We start from the raw sequence: 22,574 nt of genomic DNA on the forward strand, positions 1-22,574 counted from the left end.
GCTGAAAAACTGTAAGTGATACTAGTTAATTTGGATGATGATCAGCTGGTTTAAGCCTTTCTGTTTTTAATGTGCAGAGTTTCAAGGAAGGAAAGTACAAGTGTCTCATCACCACGAATGTGGCTGCACGAGGTTTGGACATCCCCCTCGTAGATCTCGTCATTCAGTGCAACCCTCCAAAGGTGAGCTTTGAAGGATATGTATAAATCCATGCATCAGGAGAATAATGCTCCATTTCCTGCAGCTTCACAAATAGTGTAGAGTTACCTCCCCTTATCTATTCTCAGCTCCTGTGTGGAAGGGTGATGGGCATATCCTTTCATAAAGAAACAGATGGTTGAATATTTTTAAAACAAAAACATTTATATTATTTTTTGTTGTTGAGAATATGTTTGAAATGTCTGATATCAACAAAGTAAGAAGCCTATGTGTTGTCATTACAGTTTGTGTTGCATAGTATTGAAATTTATGATATAAGATGTTTATTATTAAATTTATTGCAATGGAATAATTAGAATGAATAAAATCATTTTTTGATTAGCCAACGATTTTTCAAATTAACACTTTTGAAGTTTAATAATTCCTGCAGTATTTGGTGCAGTAATGTAAATAAGTTGTCAACAACACTGGTGAAGTGTTTTTATGTCCCCCTTTTCAAAGGAAAATATAAGAACCTTTTGTATCCGAGGAAATTTAGCTAAATTATAGATACTTCTAAGTTTATGCAGCAAGACTCTGCTTTCTAAAAGAAATGATTTTGTACAAATTGGAATGTTTTGTTCATTAAAGGACACGGATTCCTACATCCACCGATCAGGTCGGACAGGAAGAGCGGGGAGATCTGGTGCCTGCGTCTGCTTCTATAAACCCCAAGAGGAGAGCAGTCTCCTGTGGGTGGAGAAACAAGCAGTAAGTATGTCCGAGTGGTGCCATATACTGATATAGTGGGGTTGCGTTCCACAAAGCGATTGTAGCACTTCGACGGACATAAACTTGGAGTTGTCATCATGGAGCTAAGATCGCATTGTTGAACAGCAAATAGGAAGAACTGCCATGTCCTCTTCATCTTTACGGGTGTTGGCAGTTGCAGTATAGGTGACCTGTCTGTGTAACATTGGCGATGATGATTGGGACTTGCCCTATCTGATCTCTGCTGACATAGTGCCTTAATAGATCCTCAATACCTTCTGAGCCAAATGTTCACAGCCTTCACACAACCAGGGGTTTACCTTGACCTACAAAACCATGGGTCCAGACAACACCCAGTTATTAATTTCAAGAGTCTTTACAGGAAATATGCGGGTCCTGTAAAGTAATTAAATGGTATAGTGTACCGAACCGTAAACTAATTAACTGTGTTAATTACAGGAACCTGATGTTTCTTGTCAAGAGGCCGGTGGGGCTTAGTGGTTAAAGTGTTCACTCATCACACCAAAGACCTATGTTTGATTCCCCACATGGATTCAATGTGTGAAGCCCATTTCTGGTATCCCACGCCGTGATATTTCAAAAATATTGCTAGAAGCAGTGGATAACCAACTAACTTCATATTTATATAGTATTAGGCTCCGTCCGTCCGTACAAATTGGAATATCTTAAGAACCGTTGACTAAATTCTTTTCATATTTGGTACCAAGGTTCATCACAGTATAGGAGACCGCCTCCATGGTGTAGTGGTTAGAGCGTCCGCCTGGAAAGCGGAAGGTCGCGGGTTTGATCCCCGACCGCGTCATACCAAAAGACGTTAAAATATGGTACTTTTTGGTCCCTGCCTGGCGCTCGGCATTATTGGGTACAACAAGGACTGGTCGGCTCGGAGTCAGTATACTGTGTCTGAGTGGGGTATTCATGCTTCACTGCGGCATGGTATCTCAGTGAGCTAGCACTATAAAACCAGCTTAAGTCTGGGCTAGTACAAGCAGATACACATACACACGCATGCACGTCGTCATATGAGCGAAATATTCTCAAGCACGACGTTAAACCCAATTTCACCTCACCTCACCTCAGTATAGGAAAAGTCCCAGTCAGGTTTGGTTACCTTGACCTTCATTTCAAGGTAACAGGGACTTTTACGTTTTACTCTTGTCAGCGAGATATCTCAAGAAGGACGTTCTTCAAAGAATCAGAAATCTCTACAGGTTTGTTCGAATATTGCTGAGTGCTGCGTAAAACTATACTCACTCACTCACTGTGTTGTTGTTTTTTTAAATGCCTTGGTAATTAGGCAGGAATATATGTCATTCTGTTTGGTCTTTCAGGGTGTAACTTTCCAGAGGATCGGTCCACCGTCACCCGAGGAGATGATCAAGGCTGGGGCCATTGATGCTGTCAGGTTCGTTGTTTAAACCAAGACATTCACTGTAGTGCATTTCATGGAAGCAGTATGTGGCTACTAGACTGAAAAATTGCTGTTGCAACCTTAGATTTTCACTCACTCAGAAGTGAAAAGATTTCTTAAACTTAACAGTTGTCTTTTGTTGTTCTTTGTTCTAAATCAAGGCTTATTAAAGCTTGTAAAGGCATTGAATGTTAACGGTCCCTCTTGAAAATGCCTTGATTTCTAGTGTCACCATTGATCACCTTGAAAATCTCCAAAATAGATGAAAAGACGAACTTGTGGAACAGATTTGATTTTGTCAAAAATTCTCTAGGAGAATATCAGGTGTCCTTACTGTTTTTAAGGTCTTAACACTAATATGTACATAGAGAATTTTCTGGGTTTCATCTTCTTGTTATTGTTTGGTACAACCTTTAGGGCTTGTTCTGGCTCCATCATGAGGTGATGATGGAGCCAGAACAAGCCCTGAAAGGTTGTACCAAACAATAAAAAGAAGATGAAAACCAGAAAATTCTCTATGTTCATCGAATAGCATCTTCTAAAAATGCCAATCAAACACTTACATGTAGTATGCTGGTTTGAAGGAAAAAAATTTAAAAAATGAACTACATTGAGAATCTTGAAAAGGCATTGAGTGTTTCTTATCTGTCAACTTTCTATTCTTAAACCTGCAGTGTATGTTATTGTGTTGTATATCTGACAAATGAAGCCTCTCTCCTACAGGTCCCTTGATGATGTACCCAATGAAACTCTAGAGCATTTCAAAGAGTCTGCAGAATCTCTCATTGCCAGTCGTGGTGCCGTCAATGCCTTGTCTGCTGCCCTCGCTGTCATCTCAGGAAGCACAACTATTTCAAACAGATCACTGTTGTCATCAAAGGAGGTCAGTGCCTCGAACAATTCTTTGTTTTTTTTGTCTTTTAGATAATATACATAGTACAACTGGGGTTGTCATAAGAAGCTTTCAACGAGTTCTGCTGGTGGACCTGGTGCTTATATAGTGCATACGAACTGTTAATCTGTCTCACTGTGTTTTTAGGATGGAAACCCAGTGCAGGTGTGCTGGAAACCCAGTTGATATGGACTGGAAATCCATTTGATATATGCGGGAAACCCATTTGATGTGTGCTCAAAACCCAGTGTAGGTGTTCTGGAAACCCTGTTGATATAGGCTGGAAACCAGGGTATAGATACTGGAAACACAAGGTATAGATACTGGCACAGGGTATAGATACTGGAAACCAGGGTATATATACTGGAAACACAGGGTATAGATACTGGAAACACAGGGTATAGATACTGGAAACACAGGGTATAGATACTGGAAACACAGGGTATAGATACTGGAAACACAGGGTATAGATACTGGAAACACAGGGTATAATTACTGGAAACACAGGGTATAGATACTGGAAACACAGGGTATAGATACTGGAAACACAGGGTATAGATACTGGAAACACAGGGTATAGATACTGGAAACACAGGGTATAGATACTGGAAACACAGGGTATAGATACTGGAAACACAGGGTATAGATACTGGAAACACAGGGTATAGATACTGGAAACACAGGGTATAGATACTGGAAAAACACAGGGTATAGATACTGGAAACACAGGGTATAGATACTGGAAGTATAGATGCTGGAAACACAGGGTATAGATACTGGAACAGGGTATAGATACTGGAAACACAGGGTATAGGGTATAGATACTGGAAACACAGGGTATAGATACTGGAAACACAGGGTATAGATACTGGAAACACAGGGTATAGATACTGGAAACACAGGGTATAGATACTGGAAACACAGGATACTGGAAACACAGGGTATAGATACTGGAAACACAGGGTATAGATACTGGAAACACAGGGTATAGATACTGGAAACACAGGGTATAGATACTGGAAACACAGGGTATAGATACTAGATACTGGAAACACAGGGTATAGATACTGGAAACACAGGGTATAGATACTGGAAACACAGGGTATATACTGGATACAGGGTATAGATACACAGGGTATAGATACTGGAAACACAGGGTATAGATACTGGAAACACAGGGTATAGATACTGGAAACACTGGGTATAGATACTGGAAACACAGGGGTATAGATACTGGAAACACAGGGTATAGATACTGGAAACACAGGGTATATTACTGGAAACACTGGGTATAGATACTGGAAACACAGGGTATAGATACTGGAAACACAGGGTATAGATACTGGAAACACAGGGTATAGATACTGGAAACACACAGGGTATAGATACTGGAAACACAGGGTATAGATACTGGAAACACAGGGTATAGATACTGGAAACACAGGGTATAGATACTGGAAACACAGGGTATAGACTGTATAGATACTGGAAACACAGGGTATAGATACTGGAAACACAGGGTATAGATACTGGAAACACAGGGTATAGATACTGGAAACACAGGGTATAGATACTGGAAACACAGGGTATAGATACTGGAAACACAGGGTATAGATACTGGAAACACAGGGTATAGATACTGAAACACAGGGTATAGATACTGGAAACACAGGGTATAGATACTGGAAACACAGGGTATAGATACTGGAACACACAGGGTATAGATACTGGAAACACAGGGTATAGATACTGGAAACACAGGGTATAGATACTGGAAACACAGGGTATAGATACTGGAAACACAGGGTATAGATACTGGAAACACAGGGTATAGATACTGGAAACACAGGGTATAGATACTGGAAACACAGGGTATAGATACTGGAAACACACAGGGTATAGATACTGGAAACACAGGGTATAGATACTGGGAAACTGGGTATAGATACTGGAAACACAGGGTATAGATACTGGAAACACAGGGTATAGATACTGGAAACACAGGGTATAGATACTGGAAACACAGTGGGGTATAGATACTGGAAACACAGGGTATAGGGTATAGATACTGGAAACACAGGGTATAGATGCACTGGAACACAGGGTATAGATACTGGAAACACAGGGTATATAGAAATACAGGGGTATAACACTGGGTAGGGTATAGATACTGGAAACACAGGGTAGATAGGGTATAGATACTGGAAACACAGGGTATAGATATGGAAACACAGGGTATAGATACTGGAAACTGGAAACATAGATACTGGAAACACAGGGTATAGATATGGAAACACAGGGTATGGATACTGGAAACACAGGAAACACAGGGTATGGATACTGGAACACAGGGTATAGATACTGGAAACACAGGGTATAGATACTGGAAACACAGGGTATAGATACTGGAAACACAGGGGATATGGAACACAGGGTATAGATACTGGAAACACAGGGTATAGATACTGGAAACACAGGGTATAGATACTGGAAACACAGGGTATAGATACTGGAAACACAGGGTATAGATACTGGAAACACAGGGTATAGATACTGGAAACACAGGGTATAGATACTGGAAACACAGGGTATAGATACTGGAAACACAGGGTATAGATACTGGAAACACAGGGTATAGATACTGGAAACACAGGGTATAGATACTGGAAACACAGGGTATAGATACTGGAAACACAGGGTATAGATACTGGAAACACAGGGTATAGATACTGGAAACAGTTGATATAGATACCGGAAACACAGGGTATAGATACTGGAAACAGTTGATATAAGCAGGAAACACAGTTCATATAAGCGGGAAATCCGAGGTACATGGTCTGGAAAAATCACTGACCTGGTTGTGATCATAACCAAACTGTTTAATTAACACTTTTGACCTTGTTGGCTGTTCTTAAATCCTACTAGGTTCAAGTATTAATGTTTACTAATTTTGTCAAAACCATATAAGTAGGTGACTAGTTCTGATGTGCATGTTGGTTGTCAGAAGACCATGACATAGGACATGACTAGAGAGTTCGGTATATTATTTTCAGCGCCTTGAGCAAGCACTAGTTGCGTGGATATGTGTGCTATATAAATATCCTATAAAGAAATATAATAATATTTAGATATTGCTCTGGCCATGTAGACATACAAAGCCAAATTTAGTAGGCAATGTGAATGAACGCGAGGAACTGTCTGTAACCTTGGTAGCAGCAATGGCAATGAGGATTGGGACTTGCCCTATCTGATCTCTGCTATTATATAGTGCCTTAATAGATCCTCAATACCTTCTGAGCCAAGTGTTACAGGTTACGGACGCATGAACTAGCAGTAACAAGAGTAAGTACTTAATTGAACTCAAAGATTAACTAGAAATGAGTTTACCAGATTTCTATAAGGGTTATGGGTTATTGTATAGTGAATTGTGTTGTGAAGTAAAAACATTCATGCAACAGTGCCACTTGACTGGATATTCATCAAAGACACTTTGGCAATGTATTTATGGTCGCTGAGTGGAAAGTGTTTGTGCAATACTATACGCTATTCACAAAGTATTTGGCCATGCTCCAAGACAGACAATTGATAACTGACAGGACTTGAGTTGTACAAGCATAAGCACCAGTATTTTGTAATTGGCCTCACTAAATGTCAGCAGTAACCACTTTTCATACACCAGTGTATGAAACAAGGCCTGTCTGACCGCCCGAGACGGTCTAGAATTCTGACGGACGGTCTAAATTTACAGCTAGCCAGCCCGATGGTCTGGTAAAAAACTTAAATGTTCCCATACATCTGAGTAAATTCAGCATATTTGGTCTGGTTAAATCCATTTTGGGCTGGTAACATTTTGAAGTTACCAGCCCTGATGTCTGGCTGGATTTTTGGCTTATTTCATACACTGCATACACACCTAAAAAAAAAAAGAACTTTTTCAGACATTCAGTATTCAAGTAAGTTGGATATTTGCTTGTACATGTTATTTTAGTCTGGAATATTCTTCTGTATAGACTATTTTCTTTATTTAGATACTAAATCTCCCGAAGTTTAAAGCAAGCAAAACATACTCAGAGGTGCTAGTAGGCAGGGTTTGTTTGAGGCAGTTGCTGAGAGAAGAGCATTCTGTTTCCATGGTCATGAACAAAGAAACAGCTTGTTACAAGCAAGCCTAAAGTGCTGAAATTCAGGAATAATCCTATTAACAAAATTGCAGTTGTAACATAGGTGAACTGTCTGTGTAACATTGGCGATGATGATTGGGACTTGCCCTATCTGATCTCTGCTGACATAGTGCCTTAATAGATCCTCAATACCTTCTGAGCCAACTGTACACAGCCTACACACAACCAGGGGTTGACCTTGACCTACAAAACTATGGGTCCAGACGACACCCAGTTACTAACTTCAAGGGTCCTGACAAATGTAATGAAATGGTATAGTGTACCGAACCGTAATATTTAGTAACTATTTTAGTATCTTGTCAAGAATTGAGTACCAGGTATAAAGAATATTATTGTGAATCCCTCAGCATGCAGTACATATTTATCTTGCATCCATTGTGTTTGTATTTGCGTATATGGATGCACATTTTTGCATCCGTAAAACCCTGCACAACAGACTTTCCTTCAGTCTTACAAAAGCAATGCACACATATCCTTAAAGTAGGATATTAAATTACAGCTTCATGAGACATGATTAGTCTTGCGTATTGTTGGGATGCCTAAATATATCTTTAGAGTCATATGAGCTTATGATGGCCATGGTAACTTCACAATCCTTTACACCAGAATGTTGGTAATACTTGAACATAAATTCTCGATGTAATGTAAAATATGCCATAAGATGGCGTAAAGGTGTACAGTATTATTAGGACTAGAAATGACTCATGTTTTGAGGACAGTGAACTACGAAACCATTACCGAACTGTGTGTAACATTGGCGATGATGATTGGGACTTGCCCTATCTGATCTCTGCTGACATAGTGCCTTAATAGATCCTCAATACCTTCTGAGCCATATGTTCACAGCGTACTAACACATACTTTAAGTTGTGTTCATCTTACAAACCTGCGGAATGTCCATTCTTATGAAATAGTCAGCAATACACTTACATATTTGGAGAAGCAGCCTTGATCATGCTAACTGCTAGGGCTGTTACAATGCATTGAACTATCAATGGATTGCAATTGTTGAGTCTCCGATAGCAATTAATCGATGGTAGAAACGAAAAACTATCAATGCATTGATAGTATGTGTGACTATCGTTAGTTTAGTAATTGACTTCCGTTGATAAATGCGCAGCGCAAAATACAGGAAGTACCAGATTCGTTCACTTTGATGTAGAGTGCAGACTTGAAGATTCATTGAGTTTGTTTTAACTGTTTACTTGATCTGGGTTTTAAGTTTCTTGTCAGTTATTAGAACTATTCATATAAACTATACATTCATTTGGGAAATGACTTCAAATGAGACAATTCAAGGAAAGAAAAACTATTGCAATAGTTGGTCGCAATAGTATGTTGCAATACACTATCGCTATAGCAAGAGTTGTTTCCCCTCAATAGTCACTCCTACTAAATGCACCTTTAAGTTGGGCACCTGGGTATTAAGTGATTCAAGATTTCAACCCCATCCACACAAATATTTGTGTTCCTTTGTTCTGTTGTTGGTAGAATGTCCCCCTCCATGGCATAGTTGGAGAGTTGCTGACAGTAGTTCATTCACTCACTCACTCAGTAACTCACTCCACCATGAGCTCAAAGGAAAGACGTGTGATCTACATTCATCACTGTTCAAGTTTGACTACACTGTGGATGTCTTTCACAGCTTAAACTGCCATGCAGTAGCTTATCATGATCTACATTTTTGTGACATTGGCGATGATGATTGGGACTTGCCCTATCTGATCTCTGCTGACATAGCGCCTTAATAGATCCTCAATACCTTCTGAGCCAAATGTTCACAAAAAACAGCAAAATGACGCAAATTAATGTTGAAAATGATCAATCAGTTGGGATGATCCAAAATGATCAATCATGATGTTATGAAGTGTGATGAGGAATTTTGCTTAAAGGTCACATGCAACGTAAAACACAACTTTGCAGATTCTGATACCTTTCGCTATGGACTTCCCAAAACAAATCATCAAAAATGCAAATTCAACTTATAAAGTTGAAAAATAACGCAATGAAAAAACCCACACGAAATCGGAGTTCAAACGATTAACTAATTTTCCCCCGACTTTTATGGGGAAAACTGGTTTCAACAGCTGGGCTGTGCTCATAGCAGGTGCAGAGTGAAATAGGTTCGCGCAACTTGGAAGCGGGCTGTCCGGTGAATACTCGGTGAAGGCTTTGGTGTGAGCTATTTTCCTAATGTTTTGTTGATATCTCACAGGCGCGAGCTTTTTATATGTTATGATAGTAAATAAACTGTTTATATAATTTCATTTGTCTATTTCACCACACGTTCTTTTACTGAGTCACTTTCTCAGTTCGATACTTAAAAGCAATGTCATTATAGATATGTGATATAGATATGTCGTTGTCACAGACAAAACTCAATGTCTTGTTTTATTGACACCTGTGTGTCTGCCTGCCTGTCTGCTAATGACAATATTCAATACACAACTGCAATCACTGACCACATGCAATTTGAACTTAACACCAATCAGGCTATACACCATAAACAAAACACATTGATTTATGGCCTGAGTTCGGTCTCTGTCACATTATGTAATTACACAGACAGGTAGGTGTAATACTTGAACACATGACATGGTATGATGTCTGTTGATTGCAAAATGTTATATAAAAAAGAAAACAGATGCTTACCAGACAGCCAGGGACTAAATTGCGTTCTGTACAAGTAATGCTACAAAGACAGGTGCCCTCATTGACTTGTACTGTTTTGTTTCTGAACAAGTTATCAATGCTTCAGTTTTGCTCACCGCTAAGAACTGACTAAATGTGAACATTTCAAACAGGCTTACCTACGACAAGCTACGAACAGGAAGGGCAACTAAGCCTCCACTGGTACTCTCAACAAGTACATTTAAAACATGCAATTTCTAGGCTGAAGACTCATGCTGTTACCAGCTTTCTTTATCGATCATGGTATTGATGAGGTTACATCGTTCATACCAACAAGTCAACATGGCTGAAATATTGCCGAGGTGACGTTAAATTTTAACTCACTCACTCATACCAACAAGGGTCAGTGGGGTAGCCGAGTGGTTAAAGCGTTTGCTCGTCTCGCCGAAGACCCAGGTTCAATTTCCCACATGGGTGGAATGTGTGAGGCCCATTTCTGGTTTCTCCTGCCATGATATTGCTGGAATATTGTTAAAAGCGAGGTAAAACTAAACTCACTCACTCACTCGCTCAAACCAACACTTTAAAAATTATTTTTCATACACATTCAAAATATTCAAGAAGAAAATGAATTTTTATTATATTTATTTCATGTAAAACTTGGCCCAACAGCAACTAAGCAGATTGGGAGTTGTCCTATCTTAATCCTCCCGAGGCTGTTCCATAAACTGATGCTGTCAATACCTAGCGTCAGGGTGTGTCGTGTTCATCTCAAGCTTGTTTGAGAAAAATTTAGACAGTTGACATATATCGTGACCAGTGTTCGAAATAGCTACTGGCCCACTGGCCAAATGCTAGCTGATTGTAAATCGGGCCAGTAATATATTGTTAAAGCTATCCTGACTGGCTAGCTGAAAATCTCAGATAATGAGTACTTTATTTAATGCACATGAATAGGATGAAGTCAATTATTAAGGTGTTAACTGTCCTTCCACGTAAGTTTCCTGATATTAATCGCTACCTAAAAAATGTTAGTAGCGTTGCACAAAATTAATTCATACACTGATCGTGACACATAATTAATACACCATACCTTTTAGACACATGGTAACACGAATAATCAATTCAGCCTACTCAGATTCAGTTGAGTACACAGAGGCAAACTTATAGTGATCCTTTTATCAGTTAAAATATTAACATGGTTTGAATTTGAAAAGTCTCATCCTATGTTTGAATCCGCAGATTTGTTGTGATTATGGTTCATTTTGTTTGCCCCTTACACATTCATATTGTTTTAAGTCATAATAAGGCCACTTGTATGGCACTCCACCCCGCTCCTCTCCGCTCCACTCTACAGCGGCATGCTCTAAGCGCATACAACACAATGGACATTATTGTCCCAGATAACCCAACCTGTGAGGTGCTTGTAGGTTAATAGTCATATGACTTACCCCACCAGGTACCCATTCACTGCTAGGTAAACAGGCAATTCACTGTGAGGTGAGACCTCATGTGTCACGTGTGTTTTGCTGTGGGGCAGGTATTAAGTTTTGCAACCTGCATCCTGCAATATGGCTGCGGTATGTAAATAATCGAATCTGGACCAGATAATCCAGTGGTCAACAGCATGAGCATCAATCTATACAACTGTGATATAATGACAGTTCAACGTGTGATATAAAGAGTGTGTGTAACATTGGCGATGATGATTGGGACTTGCCCTATCTGATCTCTGCTGACATAGTGCCTTAATAGATCCTCAATACTTTCTGAGCCAAATGTTCACACAACCTAAATCCTCTGTTGCAGATGAGGAAAGAGTGCACATGGAAAAATTGTCAATGACTGTCAATGTGTCATCCATAATAGCGTACATAAACTGTTGTATGATGTCAACCACTGTCCAGTCCAAACATATTATTCACAGACAGATGTCATATACCTGGTATAGAGCTGCAGCCTTAAACAAAGCAACAAACAAACTTAGATATGGATAGTATTCTAGGATAGTATTTACAGCATTTACTCAAGCTGAAGGTATCAGGGTACCTACATCTACATAAGTATGAAGCCCCATTTCAAATTTGACATTTTTGTGACATTGACACTGAAAGTGATGATTGGAACTTGCCCTATCTGGCCCCGATTTCTCGAAACAAACTTAAGTTTTTACTCAAATATCAAACTGAGTTTGACAATTTGAAACAGCTGAATTCTTAACTCAACTGCATTTTATAAATAAAAAAGCCCAAACAACGTAAGTAATCCATCCACCAAACTCAAATTGTCTACTATGTTTGAGTTTAATATCGATTTCAGTTCATTCTGCGAAATGCATTTTCTCAAATTTGAGTAGAAACTTTAACTTAAGTCAAAACTCAGACTTAAGTTTGTTTCGAGAAATCGGGGCCTGATCTCTGCTGACATGGCCTCTTAACAGATCCTAAATACTTGACCTTCACAAAAAATACATGTCCTCTGGCTAGCCATAAACTTGAAAAACAGCAGAACAATGGTAACTGATTATCAGTGGGTCGATCTAATGATCAATCACGTTGTCCAATCCTGAAGTGTGAAGAATTTTGAATTTGCCTAAGTTTTCACAAGATATAGCAACTGCTCTGGTTGGGGAGGCATTGTGTGTGACAGTGTTTGTTTGCAGGACAAAATAGGGTATTCGACCAAATAAATTGGATAATCAGCGCTGGTGACTTGGGTTGAATATCATTGTAACCCAAAGGTGTGGTTCATTGTTCACAGTATACACCTCTAAACTGACTTATTTCCCAGCCACGCCGAAGACCCGGGTTCGATTCCCCACATTGGTACAATGTGTGAAGCCCATTTCTGGTGTACCCCGCCGTGATATTGCTGAAATATTGCTAAAAGCTGCATAAAACCATAGTCACTCACTATTTCCCAGCCACTATTACCTAACTGGAATACAGCACTGTTTCCCGGCCACTATTACCTAACTGGAATACAGCACTATTTCCCAGCCACTATTACCTAACTGGAATACAGCACTGTTTCCCGGCCACTATTACCTAACTGGAATACAGCACTATTTCCCAGCCACTATTACCTAACTGGAATACAGCACTGTTTCCCGGCCACTATTACCTAACTGGAATACAGCACTATTTCCCGGCCACTATTACCTAACTGGAATACAGCACTATTTCCTGGCCACTATTACCTAACTGGAATACAGCTCTATTTCCCGGCCACTATTACCTAACTGGAATACAGCACTATTTCCTGGCCACTATTACCTAACTGGAATACAGCACTATTTCCCGGCCACTATTACCTAACTGGAATACAGCACTATTTCCCGGCCACTATTACCTAACTGGAATAATTACCTAACTGGAATACAGCACTATTTCCTGGCCACTATTACCTAACTGGAATACAGCACTATTTCCCGGCCACTATTACCTAACTGGAATACAGCACTATTTCCCAGCCACTATTTCCCGGCCACTACTATTTTACCTAACTGGAATACAGCACTATTTCCAGCACTATTTCTAACGCCACTATTACCTAACTGGAATACAGCACTATTTCCCGGCCACTATTACCTAACTGGAATACAGCACTATTTCCCAGCCACTATTACCTAACTGGAATACAGCACTATTTCCCGGCCACTATTACCTAACTGGAATACAGCACTATTTCCCAGCCACTATTACCTAACTGGAATACAGCACTATTTCCCAGCCACTATTACCTAACTGGAATACAGCACTATTTCCCGGCCACTATTACCTAACTGGAGTACAGCACTATTTCCCGACCACTACACTATTTCCCGGCCACTATTACCTAACTAGAATACAGCTCTATTTCCCGGCCACTATTACCTAACTGGAATACAGCACTATTTCCCGGCCACTATTACCTAACTGGAGTACAGCACTATTTCCCGGCCACTATTACCTAACTAGAATACAGCTCTATTTCCCGGCCACTATTACCTAACTGGAATACAGCACTATTTCCCAGCCACTATTACCTAACTGGAATACAGCACTATTTCCTGGCCACTATTACCTAACTGGAATACAGCACTATTTCCCGGCCACTATTACCTAACTGGAATACAGCACTATTTCCCGGCCACTATTACCTAACTGGAATACAGCTGAGTGCTATGGTAAACAACAACACATTAGTCCTGAAATCACCAACCAGAGTCCTATCCTAGTATGGGTGGGGGTGGTGGGGTAGCCTAGTGGTTAAAGCGTTCGCTCGTCACGTTGAAGACCCGGGTTCAATTCCATACTTGGGTACAATGTGTGAAGCCCATTTCTGGTGTCCCCTGCCATGATATTGCTGGAGTATTGCTAAAAGCGGCGTAAAACTCAACTCACTCACTCACTCACTCACTCACTCACTCACTCACTCACTCACTCACTCACTACTAGTGTTGCTGCTCCCACATATGGTTCAAGATATAATCAACAGACTGCCATCATATAGATGACGTGTTCATTATATCCGATCGTCTAGACACTCCAACACCTTTATATTTGTGAGAGAAATCTTTCTGCTTCAGTGAAGACATTTCAGTGTACACAAGTCACAGCTGTTATTGTCACACATGTAGGCCACTGGGGCTCTTTTCCCAGGAAATGTCACACAGAGACTGCGTGCAGAATAACCCCACCCTCGTTGTCACGATACCGTAGTCAATGTAATAGTAGTTGTAGTTAAAATCAACCCATGCTTGTGGTTAGAGCCGACTAGCTGCATCGGGATTCAGATTGTCAGGCTGACTGACTTGATTGATGCATGTCACCGTGTCCTAGTTGTGTAGATCGATACTCGTGATGTCAACCACTAGATTGTCTGGACCAGACTGAATTATTGTCAGATTGTTGTCATATAGCCTGTTTATTGCTGAGTAAAGCATTATGCATTAAACAAACAAAGTAGCTTTGGCTTACATGTCTCGATGAACGGGGTCCAGGCTATGCGGGTGCAGGGGTAGCCTAGTGGTTAAAGCGTTCGCTCGTCACGCCGAAGGCCCGGGTTCGAATCCCCACATGGGTACAATGTGTGAAGCCCATTTCTGGTGTTCCCCGCCGTGATATTGCTGGAAGTTTGCTAAAAGCAGCGTAAAACCATACTCAGTCAGTCAGTCAGTCAGTCCAGGCTATGCAAAGTGCACTGTCACAGTCTGTACTCAATGTCTGCATAGTTTGTTGAAGGTGACACGTACAGCTATTACAATCAGACAAACCTGAATATGATAGAGTAGCCAAGTGGTTGAAGTATTCGCTCATCACCCCAAAGACAAAGGTTTGATTCCCACAAGGATACAATGTGTGAAGCCATATATCAAAACCTGCAAAAAAGTAACAAGAATAATGATTTGATATAGAAATCTTTCAATGTTTCATCACAAGGCATTGTCACATGATATGGTATCCTTGAAGACATTCTCAGGTGCCCACCTGATGCTACTAAAAGAAAAAAGTTGAAAAGATAAAGTCAACCCACCTACCCTTTTTTTTTTTCCTAATGTAATTAAGTTACCATAATTTATTGAAATATTTACATTAAATATTTTGCAGCAGGCAAAGTGTTGGTGAAAGATAACAGCCAGCAAGCTGTTACGCACTCAATGCACTTAATCCGCTCAATATGATATGGCTTGGTGACATGCTGGGTTGACCCTTCAATCTTACTGTTGCTACTGCCACCATACAGCTGCAGTATTGCTGAGTGCTGCATTAAACAAACTTAACTGTTGCTTTTGATATACAGTCACTGGATTGTCTGGTCTGTACATTATGATTTACAAACATAAAACAGACAATCAGCAAAAAACACTTAATCTTCGGAGTATGGATTCCCAAATGTTATGAAATTGTCTTCTACCAGTAATAGGGTTTCCCTTGTTATCTCATAACTATTGATGTATTCACATGTACATATATAGCTGTCTGTTTCCTAATTATTTCATTCACCTGATGGAGTAAGAATATACTTTAAAATGTCTTGTCCATCACAATAAATAAAGAAGTTGACATCCATAAAACATGTCTTGCCTTTATGTGTATCTATTCTAAATGCCGTTCAAAAACTGCAAATTTATATCATTGCATGCAATAAAAGTTCCGTGTGTCAATTAGATTAGATTTTGGTCTTGCAGTAATTGTGCACTTCAGCAATACAGCCATGTTTTGCATGCATAACCAGGTGGTACGTGGCAGAGGCTGCTAATTCCATTAACCAGTGTTCTGGGAAGGCCCACGTTTTCTGAAATACGGAAAAGCCAGTTATCGTTTGCATGCTATATTGATCTTATGTAACAAACCGTGCTTCACTGTGACAGCTATATTTATCCTTACTTGGAAGCAAGCTATTTCTGTGAATTAGCTGGGCTTATGCATTGTGTGGGTTCATTGATTATAGTCTACAGTAGGTGGCAAGAGACACTTGTAGTAAGGGGAAGGAGGTTGTTTTGATGAATAACTTACAGTAGTAGAATTTAAAAGGACTCTTCCATATTTGGTAGTGTGCAGTGCTCATAGCTGGAAGTAATTACAGGCTATTTCCTTGTATAACAAGGTGTGTCAGAGTTTAACATGAGTCCAGGGACCTGGGAAGGTTGCATGAATGCCAATGTGTTATCTTTATCTGTTATGTCAGGGGTCCTTGACATTAATGCTTAATTTTGAACACTCACTTGCATGTGTATACACAGAAACTTGCATGTGTATATACGGAAGCATCTGGTATTATCTCAAGTGGTTGACAGTAGGCATTCATGTTATATGTGAGTTGTTTTATCTGTGACTGGATGTCCCCAGCAACACTGGCATGAGTTTGAATGAACAATGCATGCACACATATTTAGAAATAACGTATTTCCTCTAATAAGAGCTTGGGCGCTTATTTTTTCAACGGACTACCAGACCCGGTGCTTTTGCACTTACTGGGTGTAATTACAGTAATTGTTAGCGAGATGCTTTACCCCCCGGCGCTTATTAGAGGAAAAACAGTACTTATTAACTGTTGGCTATCAATAAGCCTGTGATGAACTGTATGGTAACAATAGGTTGTGACACTGTGAATGTTTCGCACATGAGGACCCAAAACCAAAAGGTTAGGGGTCTTGATCATTTTGGGGGATATTCTTTTGCAATGAAGACAGGGCCCACAGTTTCATTTCTTTATGAGGTATATATTAATAGTTATTAATGTGAAAATATGGTCAGCTATGCCCAAGTGCTGTGTATACTGTTGATATTTTAAGTATCTACAAGAACACAGCAATACTGGAATGTATCAATTCTTGCAAAAACTACCGTGTAACGTTTCCAATCATTTGAAGTTTTTGTGAGGTGTATTTTAACTGAATCATCAGTAGATTGGGAGGAAACATACACTGATTAGCTGATTGCAATATTGGTAACACCCGCTAATCTTTATCTCTGCATATGTAACAATGCTGAACAGAACAGGAATTATTTACATGTTCAGTAATATCTGAATTCACTGAAGGGATACAGTGTAGTCACTAGTGTTCTGTCTGCTTATTATACTCGAAATACTTGTCTATATTATATCTGTCAACAGCTGATGTATAATTAGTTATATATTCATTGATGTGTCAATACTTGATCAATAACAGCCTTATATTTATCAGTCCAGAAACATCCATTGCTTTCTCCCCTTGACACATCGGCTGGGGAAAGTCCATATTAACATACTCCAAGTTTGACAAAATGTACACACTACCCACCAGCAAAGCGGTACGCCCACACATTGCACACAGCCTCTTTTTCGCCATTTTTCTATTCCTAGAAAAGAGGAAAACCCTACCTGCCTATGTGCTGCTATGATTCCAGGAATGAGGTACAGTTGTGCAGGCGATATGTCGCCTTACAAAGAAGTTCAAGTACACCAAGTTTTTAACATGTTGCTGTAATTAATCTGTCATGGCTCATTGGTATGGTAACACTGAGCATTTTAGGGGGTGGGGTGGGGGTGGTTTGGTTTTTTTCATGGGAAATTAGGGGAGGGAGGATCATTGATCATGTCCACCTGTCTGCTGTCTTAGGCAGAACTCAGACTGTTAAATATTGCTTTTAACCTTCCTATAGTCTGGTGTTAAAACCATGCCTTTTGATGCTTTAGGATTTTTGTCCATTGATAAAGTGAACTCACTGGAAAACAGGTTTGTGCTGAGTTCCCCGGGTCAGATCTCATAATAAACTTGATGGTATGACTGCACTATGTCTTCTCTTCACTGAACTGATATACAAAGGCAATAATCCAAGATTGGGTGGGACGGTGAGGTAGCACAGTGATTAAAGCCCATTTCTGGTGTCCCCCGCCGTGATACTTCTGGAATATTTTGCTAAAAGCGGTGTAAACTAAACTCACTCACTGGCTCCTCATTTGGAGATAATATTATGCTTGTGGTAGGTATGATTGGGTATGTCAGATGTACATATATACACATATATCAGATTTGGTGTATCAGGATTATTGTATTTTACCCTGTCAAGAGTGAAGTATCTGTTATCGTTGGCATGTCTGTTACCAACTCTCCATTGACAAGCTGATTATTGTGCTGTTTATCACTTGATCATAGGTTGAAATTTGCTTCTTCATTGTATTGGATGGTGGGGTAGAGGTTAAAGCATTTGTGTGGGTTTGAATCCCCACAATGTGTGGGTACAATGTGTGAAGCCCATTTTTGATCTGCCACTGTGACATTGCTGGAATATTGCTAGTGATGTAAAACCCAACTCACTCACTCACTCTTCATTGCAAAACTTGTCAATATTTCTCAAACAAAATTTGGGCAGTTATTAATCTGAAGTGGTACATTTTCTGTTTCCATGGCAAACAAGTTGACTTTTTTTCTGTTTGTAGAAATGTGATTGTCCGCACCACATCTCTAAACATTAATAGATACTGTTTTGAAACTGTACTCACAAAGACTAGGTTGTCAACAGGAGACCTTTGCTATTTCAGGAATTTTAGAATATTTATTTTTTCTATTTCCATGGCAACAAATAGGACTCTTACTCTCTACATATTGGTATTTATTTGTCTGTCTGTTTTGAAAAATCGAATACAGGGTTCAGCATGTCTGTCTGCCTGCCAGTTTCTGTTGCCAGAGCAGAACTCTTAAACTTTTGTGTATTTCTTTTCGATACAGATCAATCTACTGGAAAACTCGTACTTAATTTTCGATACTGAACAATACTTGACAGCCCTGACCGCCTCCGTGGTGTAGTGGTTAGAGCGTCCGCCAGGAGAGCGGAAGGTTGCGGTTCGATCCCCGACCGCGTCATACCAAAAGACGTTAAAATATGGTACTTGTTGGTCCCTGCCTGGCACTCGGCAATTATGGATACAACAAGGACTGGTCGGCTCTGAGTCAGTATAATGTGTCTGAGTGGGGTATTCATGCTTCACTGCGGCATGGTATCTCAGTGGGCTAGCACTATAAAACCAGTACTAAAGTCTGGGCTAGTACAAGCAGCCGCACATACACATACACACGCATGCACGTCGTCATATGAGCGAAATATTCTCAAGCACGACGTTGAACCCAATTTCACCTCACCTCACCTTCACTGAACTGAACTGAAGGTATCCAAGGACAATGAACCAAACATGGGACATAAGTAGCCGACTCCATTCCTGACTTGCTTCAGTCTGAGAGATATGTCACCTCTCCATGAGGCTTGTTTCACTTCAACTGATCAGTTAAGAAATCTAGATTGAAAACCCATCTTAGAATAAGAAAGATACTGGTCGAGTGCTGCAACTCGACATGAACTATTGTCTTGGCCTTGTGCCCATCACCTTTCTGTCCTTCATCTTTTCTTAAAACCAAAAGACAATCAGGCGCACATTATCACAATAATTGTCCCACATTCGATTGTGCAAAGAATATTTGCAGTATTGTTTATCCTGCACAGTGTATTGTCCAAACACATCCATCATTGGTACCATGTGAAATTCTTCCTTGGGGCTGTATTGGACAGAAACCATACTGCCATTGAGGTCATGTATAGTTTGGGACAGACATTTCCCAATACAGCTTCCTGAGTCTGGGATTGTATACATGCTTTGTGAATGGATCTTATTTATTCCTATCTTCTGAATTATGCAGCCACTTAGATGCTGTAACACGTGAAATGAGAATGGAAGTTACCTTGATGTTCTAAATTGAAAAGCACTTAACGATTAAGGACAGTGTCACATGGACGTTGGATTGAATTGATAATTTCCTGTGACAAGATTACTAATACAAGTAGGGCTGAAACATCACGTATTTTATCATGCCAGGCAGACCTTTGTACTCCCTTAGCCAATCATGACGTTTGATACACGTATCACCTTCCTAAAAGGTGAAGGTCACTTGTTGAACTTCCTGGTTGGTGATCCACTGACCTTGTTTGCAAGGTGGTGTATTGTGTTCTTAAGTATTCAATGTGTATACCAATATTGGCAAGCTGTATATCCCTGGAGTTTCAGTAGTCAGCCATGGTATAACTGGAATGTTAGCTTTCAGTAGTCAGCCATGGTATAACTGAAATTATAGCTTTCAATTTCATGTTATCTGGGTTTTTTACATTGGTACGGTTGATAACATGTGATGTTTGTGATGTTTACATGGGCTCTTTGCCAGAAACTAAGTGGACTATAAATATATATTGTTCTTGAGATAAGTGTGTCTATATTGTTTTGCTGTTAACTTAAACCAATCCTTTGTGTGTTCAGATTATCAGTTATAATACAATGTTTTCTTTATAAAACTTGTAGAACCTTTTGTCCAGTTATGGAAAGTTCGGCATGATTAATGATTTGAATAATGACAACAAAATATATTAGGAATATTTTTGTTATGCAAGCTATTGAAAGCCAATATACATATATCAATTCCTGGTACTTGAGTAGTACTGACACACAGAATCACAAAGGTAATTAACTCTAGAATATGAAATTTGTAAACAATGGCAATGGGTATGAAAACAATGCCTGATTAACTGCCCCATTTTGTAATAATAATAATAATAGTAATGCAGAAGGCTGCAGTTTTGGGTAGCCTACATATTCTCCTGAAAGTTCTTGGTGGGTTTGACTATTCAGCATTTCCTGGGAGAAGTCCCATTTGCTGTCTGGTCTGCGTGTTGAGGGGGCAAGGGCCCTGACCTGATGATGAGCCTTACCAGTCTGACTGCCAGGATCACCCGAACACTCTCTGCTTCATACTATCTTTAATCTGTAAAACATTATAATAAACCATTTAGAACCAACTTGTAAAGGCCCAAGAAAGACAATGGGATTGTATCTGGCGGTTGTTTGTTGCAGGGCTTCACGACATACGTGTTCAGGACCAACATGGAGCTGAGGGGCACGGGGTACGTGTGGAGGGCCCTGGAGAAGTTCCTTGGAGAGGAGGAGAAGGAGAGGGCCACCGGGATGAGGATGCTCGAGGACAAAATGGTGGGTTCCGTTTAGTCTGTGTACACCTGTGGTGAGTCAAGGTAGAATTGGTGTCAGAGAGAGGGTCACTCTTCGATGTTCATTGTGCAACCCTTTGGCACACCAGATAATTGTAATTGTGGGTTTGAAATTCACTTCGACTCTGTAGGTTTGTAAGCACCATGTTTATGGGTAAGGGGAGATGGGGTAGCCTAGTTGTTAAAGTCTTTGCCCGTGCCATTGAAGACCCATGTTTCATTCACCCATGTGGGTACAATGTGAGAAGCCCATATCTTGTGTCTCCCACAATGTTATTCTGACATACTGCTAAAAGCATAAAACTCACTCACTAACTTATCTACATTTCGGGTTTGAATATGTTCTCATCTGGATTCTGGGTTTTAATATAACCCCACCAATCTCTGCTGGTTTAAAGAGGTGGCAAAGTGGCTCAGGTGGTCAGCTGGACTTGATTAATGATTGTTCCCTGAGAGTGTCGATTGTTCACATTATCAGTTACTGAATTGTCAGGCCCGGACTCAAGTATTTACTGTCCACAGTCATAAAACTTGAAGGAACAGTGGGGTAGCCTAGTGGTTAAAGCATTCGCTCATCGCGCCTTTGATTCCCCACATGGGTACAATGTGTGAAGCCCATTTCTGGTGTCCCCCACCATACTCGCTCACTCAGTCATAAAACTTGAAGGAACAGTGGGGTAGCCTAGTGGTTAAAGCATTCGCTCATCGCACCTTTGATTCCCCACATGGGTACAATGTGTGAAGCCCATTTCTGGTGTCCCCACAGCGTAAAACCATACTCGCTCACTCAGTCATAAAACTTGAATATAGCCAAGTTCTGTTGTGAATATTGTTAACGTTGTCCTTTTGAGCTCTCCTAAATAAGACAGAACAAGGTGGCGGCATTCACATGTTTACTTACCATTCAGTCGAGAGTTACCTCCCTTCCTAGCCTTGCTTAATGTTATACATAGCTTCCGCTACATGTATCGTGTAGTGTTAAACAACAAACACAGTTCAACAATGTGTCTTTTGTG

At 40.1% G+C, this 22,574-nt stretch overlaps 1 protein-coding gene across 1 annotated transcript in view; it reads left to right on the top strand.

Annotated features, from left to right (window-relative positions):
- The window catches only part of LOC124254559 (nucleolar RNA helicase 2-like), a 37,941-nt gene that overhangs the window by 14,833 nt on the left and 534 nt on the right, over positions 1-22,574 (top strand). The window contains 5 exon segments of the mRNA XM_046688384.1: positions 78-182; positions 790-909; positions 2,262-2,335; positions 3,065-3,224; positions 21,407-21,541. Coding sequence (XP_046544340.1) covers positions 78-182; positions 790-909; positions 2,262-2,335; positions 3,065-3,224; positions 21,407-21,541 — 594 coding nt within the window.

This window comes from Haliotis rubra, unplaced genomic scaffold (genome assembly GCF_003918875.1).
Source record: "Haliotis rubra isolate DU_JTF1 unplaced genomic scaffold, ASM391887v1 Scf575, whole genome shotgun sequence".
In the NCBI taxonomy this organism is placed as follows: domain Eukaryota; kingdom Metazoa; phylum Mollusca; class Gastropoda; order Lepetellida; family Haliotidae; genus Haliotis; species Haliotis rubra.